Genomic DNA, 27,627 nt, shown 5'->3' with positions numbered 1-27,627 from the left:
GTAGATATTTATAAAGCACCATGCACATATATAGTACTGTATAAATATGTACTTAATATGGGTTACACTAAGTACATTAACTCAGTACAGTAAAAAATCTTGAAGGCTGCTACATTGCTAGACAGAGAGTTCGGTATATTCATAGAATAGAAACCAGCATGGGCAGTAGCAGCACTGCAAAGTTTTCCCCCAACGTGTCACAACCCTGACCTGAAGGAAGCAAATCTGGGAACAAGAGGGTTTCATGCCCATTCAAATAATGTTGCCCCTGCCAGGACTACTAATAGGCTGCCAATTAGCACAGTTAGTTGTGATGTGGACACCTGTGTCCTAGGCACAGGTCCGAGACCAGCAGATCTATTTACATAGCTCACTGAAAGATCATCAAATACTGACATTTGATAAACAAGTTTGAAATGTTGATTAAAGTGTGTCCGTATTGGAGCCATGTCAGTGTTCACTTACATTTGCTAATGGACCACATGCATCTGGCTCTGATCATGACTTCTCTTATACGTGACCTACTTCGGTAGGCCTACATTTTCAATGTAAAGCTTTAGTTTAGAAGCAAGTGCAATATCATTACTCAAGCTATTTTAACTAATAGTCTGAGTTCAATACATATTTCTAAATGTACAGCTGTTTTACTTCGGTTTGGGCAAGACCACTGCTCTTTTAACAGGCATTTGAACGTTAGAATGAAGAATTGAGCTGACAGCTAGAGGCAAAAGATAGGGAAAGAATATGCCAGGGTGAATAAATAATGAGAGTCACTGGAGACTTGGCACAGTTTATGCACTTTTGAAAATTCAGCCCTATAGGATATAATCTGTTTAAACTACATATTTTGTTTTAAGTTGAATTTTCTTTTACCTCTGGATATTCCTATAGACTATAAAATATATACTTCTTCCATGGAGTGTTTTAAATCAACTAACTCAGCTGATTTAAGATTCTTCTAGAGATCCATTGCCAACATGCAAAGTTTGCTATATGAGGGGAGGAATGTGTTTGAAGTGATTGAAGCAAGGAAGATGGAATCTGTTTAACTATAAGCGATACCAGTGTATCCTATGAAGTTTTTAGAAGTTACAAACTCCCCTAGCACATAACTCTCGTGGCTTATAAATTTTCCATCAGAGTTCAGGCTTTCAACTCTAAAAGATTTCACATGGTTGAGAACCAAGGACCTCAAGCAGGAACCACTTAAAAACACTGTTTGGTCTCCATGCATGGCCTGGTGTATCAAGAACAGAGGAGGATCTTAAAATGTGAAAGCAAACCTGAAATCACCCACCACATGGAGACCTGGAAAATGTTCCACTTGGAAATGTTTGCAATTTTTGATGAAAAATGATGAAAACATTGCTTATTTTAAACATATTTTAAAACTAAGTACATATGCAGCATTTTTGTAAGTTTATAGATGACAGGACAATCCTGGCCCAAAGGTAAACATCTAATAATTATGCCCTCTTCCTTAAAGGAAGTGTGAGCATAGAATTGAGGAGGTCCTAGCACCCTCTACCACCTCTATTCAATTATATGGATAGTAACTCATCCTTAAATGGTCTTCCAAAACCAGTGGAAAAATGAGTTTCCTATGAGATCATAGTTCAGAGATTCTGTAATTTATCATCTTTCCCTTGACTGTTCCCCTCACTTTTTGTGCCCCAGTCATCAAAGAAATGCCATCATGACAGTGGTAATTACCATTGACCTTCCTGTGAAGGAAGGCAAGAGAAAATTCTGCCACTCTTTTTCGGGTGTTGCTGCAGGTGTTTGCATGCTATCAATATACAAGTGGTCCAGATTTTCACAATTGTGTCACAACTGAGCAATTTTAGAGAAGATCAACGCTGACTGTTGTTTTGTTCAGTCTTTATGTATATGAATCTGAGTGAGAACCTGAGAGACCTTAACAGCCTGTGGTTTAGATTCCTCACATTTATCCAATATCTCTTCAAACCTGTCCTGATTTCTTTATAGTGCAGGACTCCTAATGGGCCTTTAATGTTCAAATTGTAGTTTCCCAGATTTTTACCCACTAACTTTTAAATTATAGAGCGATCTCATTTTTGACCTCTGATGATTTATATTTTCCAAAGCAGTGAATTAATTGCTCAATCATCTGTAGACTTGCGGCTCTCTTAATGCTGCTATTTTGGAATCTGTTTCTTAAACCTGGGCCCACAAACCATCCATTTTACTTCCCTAATGCCCTGCCTATTCTTCTAGGCATGAAACAACATCACCATTTTAGGAACTAATGATGTTACTGGCTCCAATAATTTTCCTTTAGAGATTTCTCTTCTGTATTGTAACTATTGTAAGAGCCATCATTTACAAGGAGACTTGTGCAGAACAGCCTGGGAAGGATGGTAATAAGCAGGAGATGTCAGTCCAATGATGCTGTTTTCCCTGCTGCCACAGCATTCACTTAATTAATGTTAAATTATAATGAAACATTGAAGTTCCCATTTTTTGGTGTTGCTGCAGGTGTTTGCATGTTATCAGTATATAAGTGGTCCAGATTTTCATGTTATGCAGATACAGTGGTACAGATTTTCAGAACTTTGACTATGAAGAATGAGTGGGCATATTGCTTGCCTAATTTATATACACAATTACATTAATTTTGCATGCAGGTCATCACTTGGACATCTGACAGACCATTTGCACACATCATCAGCCATTCTGAAAATCTAGACCAGGGGTAGGCAAACTTTTTGGCCTGAGAGCCACATAGGGGTTCCAAAACTATATGAAAGTCTGGGTAGGGAAGGCTGTGCCTCCCCAAACAGCTTGGCCCCTACCCCCTCCCACTTCCTGCCCCCTGACTGCCCCCCCGGGAACTCCACCCCTATCTACCACCTGTCCTGCTCCCTGCCCACTGACTGCCGCGAACCCTATTCACACCCCTGCCCTCTGACAGGCCCCCCGGGACTCCCATGCCTATCCAACTGCCCTCTGCTCCCTGACTGCCCCCCGGGACCCTCTGCCCCTTATCCATCCCCACCACACACACTCCCTGTCCCCTTACTATGCCGCTCAGAGCACCAGGACTGGCAGCCGCACTGCCCAGCCGGAGCCAGCTGCACAGTCTAGAGTACTGGGGCAGGCCGATGGCTCTCACAGCTGCGCTGCCCTGCAGGAGCTCGCCGCCCAGAGCACTGGCAGCACAGCAAGCTGAGGCTGCAGGGGTGGAGGGACAGCAGGGGAGGGGCTGGGAGCTAGCATGTCCCTGCTGGATTTGCTAATTAATATTGCCCTTTCCAAATGAATGATGCTTGTTGTAGGACTGAAAAAGAGAGAACTTGTGTTCCTTTTGTGTGAGCTTTACATTTAAAGAAATTATCTTCAGATTACTGCTTCTGTCCTCATGCAAGTCCGTCATCTGAGACAGGTGTGTGGGGGAGGGAATGTTCACATTATGTGTTTTCAGAGGCAGCTGTAAAAGTAGGTCTACTCCAGGTTGAGAACTGTGAGGTCATGTGATATTGTACAAAAAACAGTTCAACTTAATCTGAGCTCTCATAACACTTCATCACACGTGTTAATAAAGGTTTGTTTCCCTATTGAAAGTCTGGACTTCGGCTTTAAGAACGTGTTGCTAATGCATGTATCCATTATTCCATCAAATCCCCCATTTTATGTAACTTAGATATAAAAATGTGCCCACATCTTGGTAATTTTACTTCTCATAAATTTCCTAATTACAGTTGTCACTACAGATCTATCACTCCAATTTCACACATAGTGAACCCAATCCTGTAAAGGGTCCTTCTTTGTGCAGAAATCTCCCTGGATTCAGTAAGAGATACCTTGTGGGCCATCTGCAGGATTGGGCCTCATCAATGTAAGATTGTCTTTGATGTAGAGCACTTCTGTGATGATAATAATAATTTAAAATAGATAATGAAAATTAGGAACTTCTACTGCAGAAAGACAGTTATTAGTTATGCATCTTTCCCCTTGATTATGCAAATATATTAAAATTAAATAAAAGTAAAAAGAAAATTGTCTGTCTGATTTATGTACTTGCAGCCATCAAATAGTAAGAAAAAATCTAGTACTGAAGCAGGCATAAATGATTTATCATTTAAAAAGGCATTTCATTAACCTCCCAAAACACACAAACCCAGTCAGAGCAAATAATTACTGTAAGATTTCTTTAATTATTCAGTTAAAACTGCTATCTTGTTTTTTGTTGCAATTTAATATATTTAAATAAACATCTTCCATTGTCTTTCCAGATTTCCATTTTTCGTTCAAGATGCCATTTCAATGGGTCGGGGGGAATTATTTCTTTCAGATTTAGGCCCCAATCTCAAAGATTTATACATGTGCTTAACTGTACATACCAGGTAGTCTCATGTCCCATTAACTTCAGTGGGACTACTCAAAGTTAAACATGTTTATAAATCTTTGCAAGATTTCAGTTTAATGATGCTCTGCCTTTAAGATTACCCCATCCCTTCCCCCATTTCCTTGCATGTGATTCTTTAGCACCACTCTTTATTAACAAACTCCCTAGTGAAGCAACATTTAATATAAGCATCTCTACAGTGAAGCTCTCCCCCATTGATCTTTATGTATTGACCTAGTTCAGCCCTCTTGCACTGTCCCTTGCATCTTGTGACAAGTTGCAGCAACTCACTGTAGAATACCAGATAGTAAAACAGATTCTAAGATATTGATTGATGGTTTACATTTAAATTCATACTGTCTAGCTGTATTGATGAGAAATTTTGCTTTTATATCCGGGTCACTGGCCAGAGGTGTGCTAGTTGGTGGTTGGTATTTGCAATCTAAAGGGGGAGGTGGAATTATTTTTTGAGAAATTTTACCTTTTATCACATAAGGACAGATAATGACATGAAAGTGAAATGGACATGCAGCCTCAAAACTAATTTTTGATGTATTTGATTTAAAACTGGATAGGCAATCTGAGAAGATTAGGGTTAATATAGCATAAAACACATTGGTTACATAGTTGTCATAATTAATTATGAAATTATTGAATTCATGTTTCTTAGCTAAAGTAGACTCAAGAATACTTATAAATGTGTATATTTTATTAATAATATTTACTTGAAAGATGAACAGGAAATTACAAAAAAACCAAAGCGAATGTATGAGAGGATTTACAAAGTAAGAATAAGAAGTGAATATAAGAAGTTAAAATATAAAGAACTAAAGTACATAAATATTAGTAATCAAAATCTTATCACAAAATAGTTAAAACATGCCAAGTGTCGGAGACTTTCCCCATTGGTATTGATTTTATGTGGAAGGCACTCAGACATTATGATGATGGGCATCAGTGTAACATCCTAAAATAATTCTCTGATTCTGGGGAGAGGATTTTGGTACCAGTATGGAAACTATGGCTAGTTCGTGCAGGACCTTGCATATTTGCCTGTCAAGTTTTATTTCAATAAAAATTTATTGAACTGTCAGTGACAGCTCAACCAAAAGTTATTCCAAAGTTAGAAACTTGAACCATGTAGAGAGTACACAAGGTAGGACAGTATACAGTATAGAGACACAAGGTAGGTGAGGTAATATCTTTTATTGGGCCAACTTCTGTTGGTAGAAGGGACAAGCTTTCGAGCTACACAGATCTCTTCTTTCTTCTTTAGATCTGGGGAACGAAGCATCTGCTTCCAACTCCAGACCTGAAAAGAAAGAAAGCTTGTACCTTCCACCTATAGAAGTTGACCCAATAAAAGATATTACTTTACCCACCTTGTCTATCTCATATCCTGGGATCAACTCAGCTACAATAACACTGCTAACAAATAATACAGTTTCATTTCAGTTCTAAATTACCACACCTAGGTAAGAATAATTAATAACTAAGCTTTCGTCAGTCTCTCTCTCTCACACACGCACACACACACACACACACACACGCACACACACACACTACACCCAAGTATGCACTTAATGATTCAAAAATACTTCTAGTTTCTTCTAAAATTCACAAGGAAGTACAATTACAGGTAATCTGTAACTGTAACCTTGGTCCACAATAACCCCTTACAATACTTTAACCAAATGTTAAAACAATGGTAAAATCCTCAGCCAGATTCTCAACTAGATTCTCTAAATTGGCATAGTTCCATTGCAATGAAAGGAGCTGTATTGATTCACATAATTTGAGGATCTCGTCCCTTTTCTTTAAAACCATACATAAATTAGTTCAAACTTCTCTATCTTTGTCTGAAAAGTTGTCAATTTAATTTGACACAACTGAAGATGAACTATCCCTAAGCTCTAGTTTCACTGCACCTAAGCACAGTTGAAGTAAGTACCATGCTGAACTAATGTAATGAATGTTCTATGCTCAAGACTCTTCATTAACCACATATTAAATCAAAATATTATTTGTAGACCTATAGAATGAATCTTATTAGTGAAAGAGAAGTAAATACACATTATGGGTCAGATCCTCAGCTGTTACAAATCAGCATACGGAATATGCAGATTTATATTAGCTATGATCTGGCCTGCATACATTTAAGTCATTTATATTGCTTTTAAACTCATGATCATACTTTCTGAGGGGCATTTAACTTAGAAAAACCAATTAATCAGCTGAAAATAAAATGATATTGTCATAAATATAAAGGGAAGGGTAAATACCTTTAAAATCCCTCCTGGCCAGAGGAAAAGCCCTTTCAGCTGTAAAGGGTTAAGAAGGTAGGATAACCTCGCTGGCACCTGACAAAAGGATCAATGAGGAGACAAGATACTTCAAAGCTGGAGGGGGAGAGAAACAAAGGGTCGGGTCTGGTCTGGGTGATGCTTTTGCCGGGGTAGAACAGGAATGGAGTCTTAGAATTTAGTAAGTAATCTAGCTAGATATGCGTTAGATTATGATTTCTTAAATGGCTGAGAAAATAAGCTGTGCTGAATGGAATGAATATTCCTGTCTTTGTGTCTTTTTGTAACTTAGGTTTTGCCTGGAGGGATTCTCTATATTTTGAATCTAATTATCCTGTAAGGTATTAACCATCCTGATTTTACAGAGGTGATTCTTTTTACTTTTTCTTCTATTAAAATTCTTCTTGTAAGAAACTGAATGTTTTTTTCATTGCTCTTAAGATCCAAGGGTTTGGGTCTGCGATCACCTATACAGATGGGCGAGGATTTTTATCCAACCTTCCCCAGGAGGGGGGTGCAAGGTTTTGGTGAGGATTTTGGGGGGAAAGACGTTTCCAAACGACTCTTTCCCAATAATAAACCCGGTTAGACGTTTGGTGGTGGCAACGAAAGTCTAAGGGCAAAAGGTAAAATAGTTTGTACCTTGGGAAAGTTTTAACCTAAGCTGGTAAAAGTAAGCTTAGGAGGTTTTCATACAGATCCCCACATCTGTACCCTAGAGTTCAGAGTGGGGAAGGAACCTTGACGTGATGGCAGAGCGGTGGGATTAACTTGGAATCATTTTGAGATCAATTTGAGATTTTTTGAACCAGAAACACAGATTTTAAAAGGGAATTTTTTTTCCTTTGGGCTGCTGGAAAGCAGGTTTCCAACTGGAAGCAGTTGGAGTTTTTTTTCTCTGCTTTGGGGGCCCGAGCAGAGACAAATGGAATTGTCTTTGTGAGCTGGAGTCTGCTCTACCTAAAGGCAGGGTAGTTAACCTCCTGCAGGGAATTCATGAGTCTTCACAGACCTGAAGTTTTTGCTTTCTGTTTTTTTTTTCTTCTCCTAAGAGCAACTAGAGGGGTTTTCTGCATATTTGCCTGGAGACAAAGGTGTCAGGGTTATTTTGGGGGGGGGGGGGTTTCTCTGTAGGCTGACAATCACTATCAGAGAACATAGGTATCTGGACAGCACAGCAAAATTTTACAAGCCAAGTTTTTTGTTTTTTTTTTGTTTTGGTTTTCTTTCTAACTCTCGGGTGTAAAGTTAATTAAAATCAGAGAGGTTAGGATGACAGACTCCACGGTTCAACAAAACCTGGAATTAGCCAGATTTGAGGCTGAGGAAAAAAAGGAATATGAAAGATGGATAGAACTCATGTGGATGGAGATGGATGCACATGCGTCCAGGAAAAAAGAAATGGAGGCTGCCCACAGGATGGAAATGGAGGCAAGGGACAAAGAACTGGAGGAGAAGGAAAAAGAGAGGAAGCATGCACTGGAGATGGAGAAGGCAAAGGCTCAGCAGAATAGACCAACAAACCCTAACAATCCTTCTCCAGGTACCACTTCCCATCCCAGAAAGTTCCCCACCTACAAGGCAGGCGATGATACCAAGGCCTTCTTAGAAAACTTCAAAATGGCCTGCCTTGGGTACAACATCTCTACAGACCAATACATGGTAGAGCTGAGGCCGCAGCTCAGTGGACCCTTAGCTGAGGTGGCGGCTGAAATGCGTAAGGAACAAATGAACCAGTATGAACTGTTTAAAACCAAGGTGAGAGTCAGAATGGGGCTAACACCCGAGCATTCCCGTTGGCGGTTCAGAGCCCTAAGGTGGAAACCAGACGTGTCATTTACCTGACATGCCTACCACATTGTGAAACATTGGGATGCCTGGATATTAGGAGCAAGTGTTAAATCTCCAGCAGATTTGCCCTTCCTAATGCAAATGGAACAGTTCTTAGAGGGTGTTCCCTGAGGAAAGAGAAAGATACTTCCTAGATGGGAAGCCCAAAACTGTAATCGAGGCGGGGGAGATTGGAGCCAAATGGGTGGAGGTGTCAGAGAAGAAAAAAACTGGTCGCAGTTGGAGCAGATACCAGAAGGGACAACCTCAGACAACACCCTACTACCGGGGGCAGCCCAAGGCCCCACCTACCCCGCAAGGAAGCCTCCAGAAACCTTATTGTCCCGCCACACCATTCTCCAGCAACCCACCTCGCCCTAGTGACCCGTCAGCTGGACGATGTTTTAAATGTTACGAGCCGGGACATGTAAAGGCCAACTGCCCCAAGAACCCCAACAGATTACAGTTCATTGCACCAGAATTACCCCGAGGTCCTCAGGCCCAGATACCTCCCAGATACCCTCGGAGCGGAGGGAAACTGTGAGTGTGGGTGGGAAGAAGGTCACCACGTGGAGGGACACCGGAGCACAAGTGTCGGCTATCCATGCTTCCTTAGTGGACCCCAATTTAATCAACCCAGAGATCCAAGTGATGATTCAACCCTTCAGGTCAAACTCTTTCAATTTGCCTACAGCCAAGTTGCCTGTCCAGTACAAAGGCTGGTCAGGAACATGGACTTTTGCAGTTTATGATGATTATCCCATCCCCATGCTGTTGGGGGAAGACTTGGCCAGTCATGTGAAGCGAATTGTCACCCGCAGCCAAGCTAAACAAGCCGTCACACCTAGCTCTGATCCGGAAATTTCTACCAGGACCCGGTCAGAGGTGATGGACCCAGACCCCAGGCCAATGTCTGCAACAGCAGTAGTGGATCCAGTCCCAGAGACCCAGACAGAGCCAGTCCCAGAACTGGAACTGGCGGAACAACCAGCACCAGACACATTGCCCGCACTGAATCCAGTACTTGCAACCCCAACACCAGAGGGCCCCACTGAACCTGAACCGGCAGCAGCTGATAACCCTACACAAGAGGCTCAGCCAGAGCCTGAACCCCAACATAGTGCACCAGCAGAGAGCGGTTCATGATCAACAGAAACGGCCCCATCCCCTACATTGCTTCCAGAGGGACCAAGCATAGGTCCACAATCTAATGAGGAACTGATGTCTCCTGCATCAAGGGAACAGTTCCAGACCGAACAGGAAGAAGGTGAAGGCCTCCAGAGAGCTTGGACGGCGGCACAGAGTAACCCACTGCCTCTCAGCTCTTCTAATCGATCCAGGTTTGTTATAGAAAGAGGACTTTTATACAAGGAAACCCTTTCTGATGGACACCAGGAAGACTGGCATCCTCAGAGACAGTTGGTAGTTCCAACTAAGTACCTGGTCAAGCTCTTGAGCTTAGCCCACGATCATCCTAGTGGTCATGCTGGGGTGAACAGGACCAAAGACCGGTTGGGGAGGTCATTCCACTGGGAGGGAATGGGCAAGGATGTTTCTACCTATGTCCGGTCTTGTGAGGTATGTCAAAAAGTGGGAAAACCCCAAGACCAGGTCAAAGCCCCTCTCCAGCCTCTCCCCATCATTGAAGTTCCATTTCAGCGAGTAGCTGTGGATATTCTGGGTCCTTTTCCAAAAAAGACACCCAGAGGAAAGCAGTACATACTGACTTTCATGGATTTTGCCACCCGATGGCCAGAAGCAGTAGCTCAAGCAACACCAGGGCTAAAAGTGTGAGCCAGGCACTAGCAGACATTTTTGCCAGGGTAGGTTGGCCCTCCGACATCCTCACAGATGCAGGAACTAATTTCCTGGCAGGAACTATGGAAAGCCTTTGGGAAGCTCATGGGGTAAATCACTTGGTTGCCACTCCTTACCATCATCAAACAAATGGCATGGTGGAGAAGTTTAATGGAAGTTTTGGGGCCATGATACGTAAATTCATAAATGAGCACTCCAGTGATTGGGACCTAGTGTTGCAGCAGTTGGTCTTTGCCTACAGAGCTGTACCACATCCCAGTTTAGGGTTTTCACCATTTGAACTTGTATATGGCCACGAAGTTAAGGGGCCGTTACAGTTGGTGAAGCAGCAATGGGAGGGATTTACACCTTCTCCAGGAACTAACATTCTGGACTTTGTAATCAAACTACAAAACACCCTCCGAACCTCTCTAGCCCTTGCTAAAGAAAACCTACAGGATGCTCAAAAAGAACAAAAAGCCTGGTATGATAAACATGCCAGAGAGCGTTCCTTCAAAGTAGGGGACCAGGTCATGGTCTTAAAGGCGCTCCAGGCCCATAAAATGGAAATGTTGTGGGAAGGGCCATTCACGGTCCAGGAGCGCCTGGGAGCTGTTAATTATCTCATAGCATTCCCCACCTCCAACCGAAAGCCTCAGGTGTACCATATTAATTCTCTAAAGCCCTTTTATTCCAGAGGATTAAAGGTTTGTCAGTTTACAGCCCAGGGAGGAGATGACGCTGAGTGGCCTGAAGGTGTCTACTATGAAGGGAAAAGTGCTGGCGGCGTGGAAGAGGTGAACCTCTCCATGACCCTTGGGCATATGCAGTCACAGCAGATCAAGGAGCTGTGCACTAGCTACGCGCCGACGTTCTCAGCCATCCCAGGACTGACTGAACGGGCATACCACTCCATTGACACAGGTAATGCTCACCCAATTAAAGTCCAAACTTACCAGGTGTCTCCTCAAGCTAAAACTGCTATAGAATGGGAGATCCAGGATATGTTATAGATGGGTGTAATCCGCCCCTCTGGCAGTGCATGGGCATCTCCAGTGGTTCTAGTTCCCAAACCAGATGGGGTGATACGTTTTTGCGTGGACTTCTGTAAGCTAAATGCTGTAACTCTCCCAGATAACTATCCAATGCCATGCACAGATGAACTATTAGAGAAACTGGGACGGGCCCAGTTCATCTCTACCTTGGACTTAACCAAGGGGTACTGGCAGGTACCGCTAGATGAATCCGCCAAGGAAAGGTCAGCTTTCACCACACATGTCAGGTTGTATGAATTTAATGTACTCCCTTTCGGGCTGCAGAATGCACCCACCACCTTCAAAGACTTGTAGATGGTCTCCTAGTGGGATTAGGGGAATATGCAGTTGCCTACCTTGACGATGTGACCATATTTTCGGATTCCTGGGCGGAGCACCTGGAACATCTACAAAAAGTCTTCGAGCGCATAAGGGAGGCAGGACTAACTGTTAAAGTTAAGAAGTGTCAAATAGGCCTAAACAGAGTGACTTACCTTGGACACCAGGTGGGTCAAGGAACTATCAACCCCCTACAGGCCAAAGTGGATGCTATCCAAAAGTGGCCTGTCCCAAGGTCAAAGAAACAGGTTCAATCCTTCTTAGGCTTGGCCGGTTATTACAGGCGATTTGTACCACAATACAGCCAAATCGCCGCCCCACTGACAGACCTAACCAAAAAGAAACAGCCAAATGCCGTTCAGTTGACCAAAGAGTGTCAGAAGGCCTTTAACCAGCATAAAGCAACACTCATGTCTGACCCTGTGCTAAGGGCCCCAGACTTTGACAAACCGTTCCTAGTAACCACTGATGCGTCCAGGCATGGTGTGGGAGCAGTTTTAATGCAGGAAGGACTGGATCAAGAATTCCACCCTGTAGTGTTTCTCAGCAAGAAGCTGTCTGAGAGGGAAAGCAACTGGTCAGTCACTGAAAAAGTATGTTACACCATTGTTTATGCTCTGGAAAAGCTACACCCATATGTTTGGGGACAGCGTTTCCACCTGCAAACTGACCATGCTCTGCTACAGTGGCTTCATACTGCCCCGGGAAATAACAAAAAACTTATTCGGTGGAGTTTAGCTCTCCAAGATTTTGATTTCGATATCCGGCACATCTCAGGAGCTTGTAACAAAGTGGCTGATGCACTCTCCCGTGAAAATTTCCCAGAATCAACTGGTTAAAATCATCCTTGAGATGTGGAAAATATTGTTAGTCTTTTATATACTTGGTAGTATATTAGAGGTGCATGTGTCTTATTAACTCTGTTTTTTCCTAGAGCTCCAGGAAGAAATCCCAGCCAGCGTTTCACCCTATCTGTGATTTGGAGGGCATGTCATAAATATAAAGGGAAGGGTAAACACCTTTAAAATTCCTCCAGGCCAGAGGAAAAGCTCTTTCACCAGTAAAGGGATAAGAAGCTAGGATAACCTTGCTGGCACCTGACCAAAATGACCAATGAGGAGACAAGTTACTTTCAAAGCTGGAGGGGGGGAGAAACAAAGGGTCTGGATCTGTTTGGGTGATGCTTTTGCTGGGAACAGAACAGGAATGGAGTCTTAGAATTTAGTAAGTAATCTAGCTAGATATGCTTTAGATTATGATTTCTTTAAATGGCTGAGAAAATAAGCTGTGCTGAATGGAATGAATTTTCCTGTCTTTGTGTCTTTTTGTAACTTAAGGTTTGCCTAGAGGGATTCTCTATGTTTTGAATCTAATTACCCTGTAAGGTATTTACCATCCTGATTTTACAGAGGTGATTCTTTTTACTTTTTCTTCTATTAAAATTCTTCTTGTAAGAAACTGAATGTTTTTTTCATTGTTCTTAGAATCCAAGGGTTTGGATCTGTGGTCACCTATGCAAATTGGTGAGGATTTTTATCCAACCTTCCCCAGGAAGGGGGGTGCAAGGTTTTGGTGAGGATTTTGGGGGGAAAGACGTTTCCAAACGACTCTTTCCCAATAATAAACCCGGTTAAACGTTTGGTGGTGGCAGCGAATGTCCAACGGCAAAAGGTAAAATAGTTTGTACCTTGGGGAATTTTAACCTAAGCTGGTAAAAGTAAGCTTAGGAGGTTTTCATGCAGGTCCCCACATCTGTACCCTAGAGTTCAGAGTGGGGAAGGAACCTTGACAGATGTATAAAAGTCTCTATTACCTATCAAGTGGAATGAATGTACTTGAATTCTCCAGCTTTGTTTGAAAACTTGCAATGGCTGGTCTCTCAAAATTCCATTAATGTCAAGTAGTAGTGTATGCCTTACTTTGAGATCACTGAGGTCTTCCGTTAAGGATTTAAAAGAAGGAATGAGTTAATTTAGATTGTAAGCTCCTTGGGTCTGGGAATATCTGTCTTGTGTTTGTATAGCAGCTAGCATAATGGGGCCCTTGTCCATGACTGGGTCTCCTAGATGCTTCTGCAATATAAATAATTAAATTTAATAATACGGTGCTTATCTGGGGCACATCTTGAGTTGCTCCCAGAAGAAGTGTCATCAGTGGCCAGCTCAGGATCCAGTTCTTAGTTTTTCATCCTGATTTTTGGGCTAGTGAAAAGCCAGATGTTTTCAGCTAGGGAAGCAAATGGCTTAAGTCATCCTAGCTGAATCAGAAGAACCACCATACTTATGACATGACTTTCCATAAGTCCTGTCAGTGGAGATTGCATTTGCATGTTCTGTGGGACCTCCTTTTATGTCATTTATGAATTCATCTTTTACACAGTAGAATCTCATGTCATCTATATGGAGTCTCCATCATCTTGCAGGACTACTTTTGTTTTTTATATTTTTCTGATAACTACATGTTGTAGAATGTATGTAGGCATAATTCAGTTTTACCCTGAATCCATTCCGCTTTGAAATAGCAGAAACTTTTTTTTGTCTATAATCCTACTCTTAGTCTGCAGTAACACAAGTTCCAAGGCTCACCTCTCTGTTCAGAATTATGTGACATTATCATCAACCTTACAGTTTGCTTGTTTTAGTTTACTGGTATTTCAACTGTAGAAAAGCCTGGCAGTTACCACAGAGTTCCTCGGTCTTGATAACAGCTCTTTTCAGAGATTGTGCTGTCTAGGTCTCTCCTTTTTAGTTCTATGAAAGACTAGTTTAACTGTAAAAAGAACAGGAGTATTTGTGGCACCTTAGAGACTAACAAATTTATTAGAGCATAAGCTTTTGTGGGCTACAGCCCACTTCATCGGATGCATAGAATGGAACATATAGTAAGAAGATAGATAGATAGATATGTTCCATTCTATGCATCCGATGAAGTGGGCTGTAGCCCACAAAAGCTTATGCTCTAATAAATTTGTTAGTCTCTAAGGTGCCACAAGTACTCCTGTTCTTTTTGTGGATACAGACTAACATGGCTGCTACTCTGAAACCTAGTTTAACTGTGTTCAGTTGACATTTCTTTTGTCCTACCAATATACTATTTATTTTGCATGAATTTATAACAGTGTAGCATAGCTTCAGATAATAGATGGTTGTTCTAACACCATCACCCATTATATCTTAAGGGGTTGTTATTGTTTTAACTTTAAAACAGATCCCTTGGCTCTTTGAGTAGCATTATTAATATTTCTGCTTTGAAACTGTCTGTCCTATAGCAATGCCTTGATGAGCCTGTGCTTTATGTCAGTCGAGTCAGAAGTATCGAGGACAGAAACTCTGTATCTTGGGGGAGAAAGTAATTGTTTTCAGAAAGTTTGAAATTTTACACCAAGTCTTTTTATGAGATATAAAGTATCATGGAGGTTTTTTTTCAACTGTTTGTTAGGATACATGATTGTTTGTGCTGTGTTGCATTGAAGCAATACTGCATCCTTATACTGTGAAGTGTGTGTGTGTGTGTGTGTGTGTGTGTGTGTGTGTGTGTGTGTGTTAAGAATCATGAACAGATAGGCTAAAATTTTGACACTTGAATGATTAACATTAAGCAAACAAACAAAAGTGGGCTGATTTTCTGTGGTGCAGAATACCCACTGCTTCCATTGAGTCTAGTAAAAATTGTGTGTGCCCACTGTCTCAGAAAATCAGTCCAGCCAAACAAAGGAAAACATTCTGCAGGAATGTAACTTTTTTTAATGTAATTTCATCAGGTGTAAATTATGTTTTGGCTGTTCTTGGAAAAGAGGACACATGACTTCTAAAATATCCACTTAGTTCCAATCTGTTTTACACAGCAGAATAGGGGCTCTCAAATATTTTTTCCATAGTGGAGAGTGCATAATACCAAGTATTGTTTTGTAGTACCATCTCCCTTTTATTCCCAATCGCTTCATATTCCTGTTACATCTACAGCAATTGCCTATGTGGAAAATAATATTGGGAAACAAAGTATTTTAGCTGTATTTTACAGTAATTTAGCATCTGGGAATAAGGAGGAAGAATTGGTGCCAGAGATGACTGGCTATCTCTCCACACATCAACAGCATCTGTGGATCACCTGTGGGCCACAAATCACAGACTGAAAACTTCTGCACTAGTACTCCCTGGCACCTAAAATATATGTATATTGAATATAAAATGGAATAAGCAAGTCCAATTTGCATATTATCATCTGTTTTTGGCAATTAATATAAAATAAAAACATGTTTATGGCAAACACACAAATGGGAAGAGTTAAAGTTGTGTATTCAACATTGGCTTATGTAACTCATTACCTTTTTAATGGTTGATTTCTCATCAGAGTTACATGAATATTAAATTTTTTTCATTGAATACACATGATGTAATTATAGGGGAGATTTTCAAAGGCACAAAGGACTTTTAGGTGCTGAACTTTGGTTGAAAATCAGTGGGATTTGGGCACCTAACTCCAGCTTGTGCCTTTAAAAATCTTCCCCTACACATCCCTCTATATCTTTACATAATATATAATTCCACATGGAACAATATGTTGAAGAAACACTAAGGTTGCAGTTAAGGACTTTTAAGTCAGGAAATTCGCAAGGTCAATATTTCACATGGAACCTGAACTCTGCTCCATTGTACTTCAGTGTATGCCACACAAAGAGTCTGTACAAATTACTGATATACAGCACTAGTGTCTTGTTCACTATGTACTTTAGATGATGCGTCTTACAAGGATGTAGGGAAAAAAACTTGTCATGTATTATATAGTTTAAGAAATAGTATGTGATCATGTAACTAATGATGATTGTATTTAAAATGGTTTTGATACAGTAAATCAGTATGTTATCAACATAGCAGTGATATTGCATTCAAAATGAGTATCAGTCTGACTGAATGACGGTGTGTATTGTTGACAAAACTGCTGCCTCTATAAATTTTGATTCTGCAAATGCTACCAGCACAGGCTGTCCCTATTCATATGCGTAAGCCCACTGACATGTGAGTAAGGAGTTGCAAAATCAGGCCCAAGATAAAATGGTGGAAAGGCAAGCTACAGCAGCATTATGTTACACACACTGACCTATATTGTCTCCTCCTCTCCTACATTAAGAAACATATATAAAGGCAAAGAAATTTGGATTTCAACTCATGGAGTTTCCTTCAGATTTTTCTTAGAAGGAAGCAATATGATTTTAGGCTGCAAATTGTTTACAGGCTTTAGGGGAGCAATATTATGGAGCACATCCATCAACCCAATCTTTCTCCTTTCCTCACTCAGACATTTTTCTGTGAAAATAGGTACTAGTTTTAAATCTGTAGCAAGAAGCCAGGGGGATTGGAGGGGCGTTAGAAGAAGTTCAAGGCGGAAGTTCTGCAGTGAAGCAAAATTTGAGAGCTAATGCTCTTTGTTTATTCTAATAAAGTCCTTGGGCAGTGTTAGAAGAAAATAACTGTCTCTGTCATTCTTTTATCATTTTCACATAGCAGTTCCCTTTCAAGCTGCAGAGCTTGACAGATGGGAGATTATTCCACAGACCCACTGGCTCCCTTGTACATGCTGTTTTCCCTGCTTGTTCCTGCACATGGTCCTCTCCACTGTGTCAGGCAGTGAGATGAGTAAGGTGGAAACAAAAGAAAGCAGTGGGAAGTTATTGAGTTTAAACCTACAGAGTCACAAAGATAGGAAATCAAACTTCTGTAAAATATTTGTTTCACACAAGTTACAGCAAATCCATATAACTGCATCAGATAAAGTCATAGCTAATGATAGCACTGCCTCTACCATTAAGACCATATTTAAATCTAGGTTCTGTTAAATGAAAATTCAAATGATACACGATTACTGATGATTGTGTTCATCAGCTTGTGCAATGGTTTGCAATTGGACAATTAGCTTTAGCATTTTGATATACCGGTAATTAACGTTGAGAAGGGACAATTGCATTTGGTGTATGAAATCCATTTTTTCATAACTGAAGGTAAACAGTTAGACTTATCAAAGTTATTTAGTAATTGCTAGAGAATTATAACTTATTTTTTAAGCAGCTTTCAGCAAAACTCTGGTTCCAAATCCCAGTCTAATGAGATTTCTCTTGTTATATAAAATTAAAGCAGCTTTGCACTCTCTTGATCCTGGGCTACATATGCTATACTGGTCTCCCAATGTGAATTAGTGAAGACCAAAGGCTGCTTTACCTTACACGGATGCTAATGACTCCAGCAAACTATTATAGCAGGCAGAGATGCCCAGGGTGATGGGATGCCCTAGCTACTTCCCTTTCCCCTAGCATGTCTCTTATATCTGCTGCACACAGGGGTGTTATAGAGATCATAAAACCACCCAAAGATGCTCCCTACACTGAGGCGATCTTCCTGGGGCTAGCTACTCTGCTTAAAGGAGTTGCTTACAGCAGGGCTACTAAATTCCATTTTCTCTCACATTAAAGAAAGAAAATACCTTTTTAAAAAAGGGAGTGAACCTTGACTTTAATACCTAAATTAATATTTGAATATAAATAACCTCATGATTTATAGTATTCAAGGTATTTACTGTAGTAAATATAGGAAAACAACAGGGAATACTGCAGATGATGAGAGAATCCTATCTATTTCCCTTAAATAAGGGCCACAATTGTACATGACCATTATGACTATGTAATGAAATAGAGAGCATACCAGTTCTGATCTAACTCCTATTGAAATCATTGGCAGAACTCAGCCAGAACTGTAGAGCTTTTAAGCTGAGAAACACAGAGAAAACTCATCACTGTCATAAATGAAAGAGCATTTTAGTGGCTTTTTTCTTTCCTGGTTTTAATAGCTTTACATCATAATTAGGAGGTTGAAATTCCCGTCATTCACAATACACGGTTTGGACAGATTAAAGGGAAGAGGTGTGAGAGATGATAATTGCTTTGTGCTCATCAGACTTCTATTGAAAACTTGACAGGATAATTACAAAATATCTACCTTACTGAATGTCTCCACACATTTTCAGAGAGCTGTTTAAAGGTGTTCGTTTACTCTCAGGCTGAAAAGTTTTTTCTTTCTTTCTTTTGATGTAGTTAATTATCATTTAGATTTGTTGTATGTGTTTAAATTCAGAGAGTCTATTCTCATGTGCAAGCATGGCTGCGTTTCATGCACCACCCGCAAAGAAAGTTGCCCATCATTTTCTGAGTTAACCCACATATAATCAACTCTCTTATTTTTCAGCATAACATTATTTTGATTCTCTGAAGCTGTAACTTAGATACTTTGAATTTTAGAGAGAAGTAAATTCTTGGTGGACTACAAAAAGTAATCACGCACAGATGCATTTTATTTATTTTGCTCTCTTTAAGGGTGCGGTGGGGGAGAAAGCCACTTTACTTATCTAAATACTTAGTAAACTATTTTCCTCAGTTACTTGCAGACACTTCACCTCAGACTGTGAACTTAACACGCAGAAAAAGTATGGTTAAGTGGTTAGCAAAGGGGGCTGGGAGTCGAGAGTCCCAATGTCTCTTTCTGACCCTGATGGGTGCTTGGGCTATTAGTTCTCCTTGTACTGATTAACATTTATGTCACTCAATCACTATAACAACTTGTGGTTGGCACATTGCTGACTCCCTATGTTTGCAAAAATCTCCACAGTATTCTAACCGGTTTTAACTGGTACTTTATAATATATGTTTCCTAAATATCAGCACTTTAGGAACACTTGCTTAATGCAATATTCTATCTTATGACATCTTGTGATATAAGGTCATTGCTATCTTGTGACAACTTATGATCTAGGGTCACTTACCGGTTAGTTGCTCCTGTCAAGTCTCTAGGCCTTAGGCCTCAGTTTAGCTAAGCTATTGTCTTATAGACCTGAGGCCTGTAGGCCCTGTGTTACAATATTAATTAATACTTATATTTCATGTTGATATCTGAAATATACCTGATATCTTTTATTGTTAGCTACAGCTCTTCAGTTTTTGCATCTGTGAAATAGGGGTGATAATTCTCCTTTTGAAAAATAATGTTGAGCTCTTCGGATTAAAGGACTGAGTGCATTATGATTGTTGTTGTTGTATACTGTAGTGTATACTATATTTCACTAATTTTAACTCTTCATTTTAGGTCAGAATTTTTCAGAGAGGCCATTTTCATAGGTGTTGAGTACCTGCCTCCTTTAGGCTTCTTTGAAAATCTCAATCATAATTAATGTTTTATTATATTGTACAGCACCCCAAATGCCTTGGCAGAGGATGCAGAGGGCTTTTTTCTTAAGAAAAATAAATAATTAATAATAAATACATCCCACAGAGTAATCAGGGTTGCAGCTGGTCAGTAATGGGATGGAAGCCCTTCCAGGACAAATAAGGTGCAAGAATAGCGATGGGGATTCACTAACTGTGCCACTACTGAACCAGCTGATCCCGTCAAGTCATGCGGGATCTCTGCTTCTAGAGATATTACATAAAATGAAGTTCTAGAGCTGGGCAATGTTTTTTGGATAAACCTCTGTTCTGGGCTAAGGTATTCGAAGCACCACAGGCCTGTCAGGAGTACTCTGAGAAAAACGAGGCTTACAAACAGCTGTGAGTTATTGGCTTTACTGAAGGTTAGTGACCCACCCGCAACGGGGACTCCAAGCATTGCAGTCACGGAGGCGGGGAACCCAGTACACCGGAGCTCTGCCTGGGATGGAGTTTGACGGAGGGGCAGACGGCCAACGTCAAGCACTATGCAAGAACAGCTCATGAATATAGAATTAGGTACTTCCCAAAAGGAGATTTCTGCTGCCTGGCAAAGGGCCATGCGAAGAAGTTATAATCGGATGATGGCCGGTTCTAGCTGAATTTCTATGTCCTGCAATAACCTCTCAGCGCGAGAAAGCAGAAGTTCCCTAGCTAGGCCGTAACAAAGTCTTCTGCAGTCCCTTACAATCTCTTTTTGGCCAAAATGCAGATTTGGGTCAACCAAAACATTTTGCCAAAGTTTGTCAAGTTTACAAGATTGTTTCAGTCAAAAAAAAATTTTTGTCATTTTTGAAATGAAACATTTCCATTTTTTATTTGAAATAACTTAGTTTTGAAACTTGCTGCAATTTAAAAAAAAGTTAACATTGGCCAAATGAAATAAAACATTTTGTTTCATTTGATTTGACCCAAAACATTTTTATTTATTTTTTTTACTTTTCAGTTTGCCAAAAAATTAAAAATCATTTTGGGTTGACCCAAAACAGTTCAGTTTTAGTTTTTGTCTTGGCCAGTGAACTGAAAAGTCAGTTATTTGAACAACTCTGTTCTTGACTTCTTGTGGACGTGAACGATCCCTTGTCGTGTTTTGCAGGATCGTGACTAATTTCCATTTAATACATACCTTCCCTCACCAGTTTTAAATGGAAAATTTGTTTCATTTCCTGTCCTCAACTTTTTCATAGGGCTGTACAAACGCAGAACAAAAAGATAGTCTTTTCCCCAAAGAGTTTCAACAGCTGCTGTCTTTAAACAGAGGGGTGGTTGTACTTCATTGGTGGATGAAATGATTCTTATGTGTATAGTTTTGTAAAGCAGTCTGGAATCATGCTGAATGAAAGGTGCCACACACGCTTAATCACATTATAAGCTCTTTAGGACAGGGACTGTCTTTTTTGTTGTTTGTTTGTACAGCACCTAGAACAATGGGATCCTGGTCCATGACTGGGGTTCCTAAGCGCTAGTGTAATACAAATAATAAATGATAATTCTAAGCTATCATTGTTACTCAATTCTAAACTGACATCATCTGTAGACAATTTAACTGAGCCAACACATTTGCTTCCTCCAAAACTGTCAAAGCCCATGTTCTAAAATGTGAATCTTTTACAAGGTGAATCTTGTATTCTTATCATGAAGAAATTAGCAGCCAGAAATTATCCATACCATCATTTTATATGGTATGGATTTGTACCTTGAACCATATTATTTCAAAAGAGAAGCACATAATAAAGAATTGTATAAAGAAACATTTTTATAATATTCTAATTTCTTTTTCTCTCTTTTTTTTTTAAACCAGTTTTTGAAGAACCGGAAGACCCCAGTAACAGATCGTTTTTTTCAGAAATTATCTCTTCAGTGTCGGATGTTAAATTCAGTCACAGTGGCCGATATATGCTAACAAGGGATTACCTCACTGTCAAAGTTTGGGATCTGAACATGGAAACGAAGCCTATAGAAACATATCAGGTAGATGTTTGCTATGTCTTAAAGTGCAACGCTGCAAAAACATCTCAATATTCCAATATATTCATAGCGCACTATAGATCCGCAGTGCTTGTTCTGAGATCACTGTTATACCATTTTAAAATAAATAGTAGATATGATCCACTTGAGAACTGGTGAGAGAGCATTACCTCTTCTGGAGTCAATGGAGCTATACTAAAGTTGAATTTGGCCCTTAAAACAACTGCTGTCTATATCAAGGGGAATCATCTCTTCAGTTCTGCATCAATATGTTCATTATGCAACTCCACAATTTAATGGTTGTAATAAAGATGTAGGTTCGAGTTTTCAAGAGTGCTCAGCATTGGCCTAACTCTGGTCCCATTGAAATCAATGAGAGCTGCACCATTAAGTTAGGGGGAGCAGAATTAGGCCAGTGCTGAGTGCTTTTGAAAATCCCACATGTAGATGTCTTCTTAGAGTTCTGAACTGGCTTAATCCCAAAAGAAACCCTTGTTAAATCATAATATTTTCATCACTGTGGGAGTTTGGCTAATGCCAGTCAGATACACACAAGGTGACAAATTCAGTGTTGGAGCATGTAATTCTGCTGACTTCAGCCAATAGTGAATTTGGGCCCTGGAGTCTGTGCCATCTGGTAAGAACAATCTGAGTTTAAAATATTCTAAGATCACTCAAAGTGGGACAAGTGTGCCCCCAGAACGTCCTTGTTGCAAAAATACAATGGGAAAAAGCAATTGAAAACTATGTTCTGCATAAGTATATGTAAAATGAAAATCTTTAAAAGTACAGGTTTCAGAGTAGCAGCCGTGTTAGTCTCTATTCGCAAAAAGAAAAGGAGTACTGGTGGCACCTTAGAGACTAACAAATTTATTAGAGCATAAGCTTTCGTGAGCTACAGCTCACTTCATCGGATGCATTTGGTGGAAAAAACAGAGGAGAGATTTATATACACACACACACAGAGAACATGAAACAATGGGTTTATCATACACACTCGATCCATTGTCTACAGCCAAGCGCTACGATATAACCGCATTTGCTCCAACCGCTCAGACAGAGACAAACACCTACAAGATCTCTATCATGCATTCCTCAACTACAATACCCACCTGCTGAAGTGAAGAAACAGATTGACAGAGCCAGAAGAGTACCCAGAAGTCACCTACTACAGGACAGGCCCAACAAAGAAAACAACAGAACGCCACTAGCCATCACCTTCAGCCCCCAACTAAAACCTCTCCAACGCATCATCAAGGATCTACAACCTATCCTGAAGGACGAGCCATCACTCTCACAGATCTTGGGAGACAGACCAGTCCTTGCTTACAGACAGCCCCCCAATCTGAAGCAAATACTCACCAGCAACCACACACCACACAACAGAACCACTAACCCAGGAACCTATCCTTGCAACAAAGCCCGTTGCCAACTCTGTCCACATATCTATTCAGGGGATACCATCATAGGGCCTAATCACATCAGCCACACTATCAGAGGCTCGTTCACCTGCGCATCTACCAATGTGATATATGCCATCATGTGCCAGCAATGCCCCTCTGCCATGTACATTGGCCAAACTGGACAGTCTCTACGTAAAAGAATGAATGGACACAAATCAGACGTCAAGAATTATAACATTCAAAAACCAGTTGGAGAACACTTCAATCTCTCTGGTCACTCGATCACAGATCTTAGAGTGGCTATACTTCAACAAAAAAGCTTCAAAAACAGACTCCAAGGAGAGACTGCTGAATTGGAATTAATTTGCAAACTGGATACAATTAACTTAGGCTTGAATAGAGACTGGGAATGGATGAGTCATTACACAAAGTAAAACTATTTCCCCATGGTATTTCTCCCTCCCACCCCACCCCCCACTGTTCCTCTGATATTCTTGTTAACTGCTGGAATTAGCCTACCTTGCTTGTCACCATGAAAGGTTTTCCTCCTTCCCCCCCCCTGCTGCTGGTGATGGCTTATCTTAAGTGATCACTCTCCTTACAGTGTGTATGATAAACCCATTGTTTCATGTTCTCTGTGTGTGTGTATATAAATCTCTCCTCTGTTTTTTCCACCAAATGCATCCGATGAAGTGAGCTGTAGCTCACGAAAGCTTATGCTCTAATAAATTTGTTAGTCTCTAAGGTGCCACCAGTACTCCTTTTCTTTTTTTAAAAGTACAGTTGGGCTGGTCAATAATGCCTAGCTATCGACAGCCCTGCAGGAGATCAGGAGTTGAAAATGAATATTCTGCTGTATATATCTCACATTCTAGGTCCGTGGAGGTAAAGCCCAGTATTCCCTGCCGTGGGAATAGTGTTGTGGGGTTTGGGTTGTTTTTTTTTTAATTATTTACCTGAACTCCTGGTAACAGTTACTAAGAACTCAGGAGTCTGGTTTATCAGGAGTGCCAAATGCCACCATAATAGTATTTAGGGTCTTCTTTTTCTTTTCTCTTTAACTGTACAAGCAGCCAATACAGACTCAGGTTTCGGGACACATCCCATTAGTTTCAGTAGGAGCTGTGTAGCTAAATCCCATATTAGCCTTTGAAAATGTCAATTTACATTCCTGTAAAGCCACAAACTGACTTTCTTCAGTAACTTAACTGCCCTAATAGTGATAAATGTGTTAGAGATTTTGGTTCTTATGCGAAACATGATGAGAAGTGAGGGAAATTAAAAACAGTATTTGGTATGTTACATCCATGTCTAAGATTTTGGGACTTCTGGCAATGTGTTATTTTGCATATATGTTAATGTGGTAAGCAGTCTTCTCCCTAGAGGGAAAGAGATGGTCAGGCCAACCTGTTTGTCTTGAGTCTGACATCTGCTTTTATTTCCTCATGTACGAATCTTTGAAATAAGCTGGCCATCTTTAAATCAACCTGATACCTAGCAGTGGGGCCAATTAAAAAGTTATATTTCTCCATGTAGAGATATGGGAAATGAGTAAAATGTAGATTTTTTCAGTACTGACTGCAATAATCAGAAGCTTATAAAACGATGGAAAGTCTAAAACTAGGTCTTGCTGCCTTCCATGAAACTATAGATTCTCTTTGCTTTTCAAACACTTACCCTCTGTAGAGAGGATAGTGATGCCATTGATATAAATAAATCCTTTGCAGCTGACAAAACAAGGAAGATCACGAGTGATTTATGAGAGGATGCCTCCTGGGACAGTATAACATCAGTGATTAGGATTCAACAAATTCAGGCTATTTTCTGCAGCCTTTTGTCCTCTTCTCCTTGGAAAAGATGGTTCTGGGTTTTATAGAAAAGAGAAAATGTTCAAATATTATACTTTTTAAAATATATTTTTTCTCATGCAAATATTATGTCCACCAGGCCACAGACACACGAATGTCTGGATAGCAAATGCAAATTAATAAAGAAATATTATTATACACCTTGACATGTACTCAGAAGGCAGCAATTAGGGCCCAGATTTTCAGAACTGTGCATTTTTGAATATACTGATATTTGCACATGTAATTACTACAACTGCACATGTAAGCACAATAACTGTGGGTGCAAATTGGACATGTATTTGCTCATACACAGTTCTGAAAATTTGGGCTTGGTGGACTGTATCTACAGATTATGCCTTTCTAGCTGCAAACAAACAAATAACAAAGAAAAGCCTACATACAAAAAAGGGAAGTGAAACGTAAAATGATAAACAAAATAAATAAGAATATTTGAGCTACATCATTTCATCTAATGCATCATAACCCAAGTAGCAATTATTTACTGTAGGGTAAAAAGATTTCTCATCTATAACATTAATATTGCTTTAAAATGTGGTGAATGTACTCAGGATATAAGATACTTGTTAAGAGGCTTGTTTTGTCATCTACTGCAGGGGTTCTCAACCTTTTTCTTTCAGAGGTCCCCTCAACATGCTATAAAAACTCCACAGCCCACCTGTGCTGCAATAACTGGTTTTCTCATATAAAAGCCAGGGTGGCTTTAGGGGGTAGCAAGCAGGGAAGTTGCCTGGGGCCCCATGCCACAGGGGCCCCCATGAAACTACATTGCCCAGGCTTCAGCTTCAACCCTTGGTGGCAGGGCTCAGGAACCTGGGCTTCAGCCCCATGCAGTGGGACTTAAGCTTCCTGCCCCAGGTCACAGCAAGTCTAATGCTGGCCCAACTTGGAGGCTCCCCTGAAACCTGGGGGCCTCGAACCCCTGGTTGAGAACTACTGAAAAACTGTATCAGTCTCCCCATGTTGCTACTATTTTGTGTCTAAATTTTCTCCTGTTTTACAGTAGGTAGTGCTATGGACAACCTTTGTAAAAATGGGTTCTTCATAACAAGAACTTGTGTACATTAAGTAACTGAAGATCAGGGGCAATTTTTATCCTCACATCCCATCGATAATATTCATTACTCAGTCCCAATATTATATTATATTTTGAACTAATCTTTGTAATGTATCTCAAACTAGCACTACTTACTTTAACAAACGCCAGCTTCTCATAAAGCACAACTATAAAGAGATGCAGACTTCCAATACATCCTGTGCAGGACTCTGAATTACATTATCTTGAGCCTATTGCCACTAAATAAAGTTAGAGAAAAATGATATCCCTCTGATGTGCTCTGAACTGTGCCCTATTTCTCTTCTCCATTTCCCCTTTAATTGCTAGAAGGAATCTACATAACATGATTCCATTTCATGCTCAGCACCCAGCCACCTGTCCCCTCAACGGGGTGGCCAACAAAAAGCCTCAGGTGTCTGGAATCAAATGGCACTTGCACTAGCAGCAAGGGGGAAGCCCTCACTGCTTCCCATAGTCAGCCCAGTTAACTAATATTAAAACTCTCTCATATTGACTTGGCTCTGTTTTGGCGGCTTATCACATTCTGCCCTCGCTGTGTTTCCCCACCACATTCTTTTTTACAGAACCATCCTTCTGCCTTTCTTTTGCTGCCTGTGCGCTTTTCCACTCCATCCACCTTCCCTTCCTCTCTGTTGCTCTGATGAGTTCACCATTTTACCTGCCTTCCTCCTACTCCTCATGTCACTCATATATGACTTGCTCTCAGAGAACTGTTAAGCATATTGCTAACTGAAACAACAACGTGGTATATTATTGCAACCTTTGGCCTTTTTAATCCACTATGCCTGCTCTTCCCTTGTTGTAGTCATCATTGTACATTACTGGATGTCTAAATTTAGACTGCTGTAAAGTGCCATGTGCACACATGGAATGTATATATTTTGAAAGCTAGATGAGATTGTTTCCATGAAGGGTCACCATAGGAGATTTTCCACACAGGACAAGAAGAGACAAGTTTTATAACTGCTCCACTGACAGAATTTAGTTTCTTGGATATCTTCTAAACAAGATCACCTTGAGGTCAGAATAATACAGAACTCTGTTATCAACAACCAAACGTGACCATGTTTGTGGTTAATATCAGTGTGATCCCAAAGTGGGCAAGGCCTAATGACAGTAATTCAGACTAATGTGCTTTTTGTCATGACAATCCTTGCCTGAAATAATTTGTTCCATCAAAATAGCTCCCCAGTGTTTCCCCAGAGTGTAGAATGTCTGGATAATTCTGTCAAGGGTTTACATAACTGAGGAACATGGTTCCACAAAGGAAAATTCTGGTGGCAGTTCATTAAGAACATAATTAAGAATATTATGGAAATTGGAGTACTTGTTGCACCTTAGAGACTTACAAATTTATTTGAGCATAAGCTTTCGTGAGCTACAGCTCACTTCA

General features: G+C 40.4%; 1 protein-coding gene across 5 annotated transcripts in view; it reads left to right on the top strand.

Moving 5' to 3' along the window:
- PPP2R2C (protein phosphatase 2 regulatory subunit Bgamma) overlaps positions 1 to 27,627 on the top strand; it is a 295,114-nt gene that overhangs the window by 253,596 nt on the left and 13,891 nt on the right. For all 5 annotated transcript variants that reach the window (XM_038400508.2, XM_043512483.1, XM_038400511.2 and 2 more), the window contains one exon: positions 21,719 to 21,888. In XM_038400508.2, the coding sequence (XP_038256436.1) occupies positions 21,719 to 21,888 (170 nt within the window). The remainder of the gene's footprint in view (positions 1 to 21,718; positions 21,889 to 27,627) is intronic.

This window comes from Dermochelys coriacea, chromosome 4 (genome assembly GCF_009764565.3).
Source record: "Dermochelys coriacea isolate rDerCor1 chromosome 4, rDerCor1.pri.v4, whole genome shotgun sequence".
NCBI lineage: Eukaryota > Metazoa > Chordata > Testudines > Dermochelyidae > Dermochelys > Dermochelys coriacea.
Note: the sequence above shows the minus strand (reverse complement) of the source record. Positions and strands in the feature narration are given on the sequence as shown.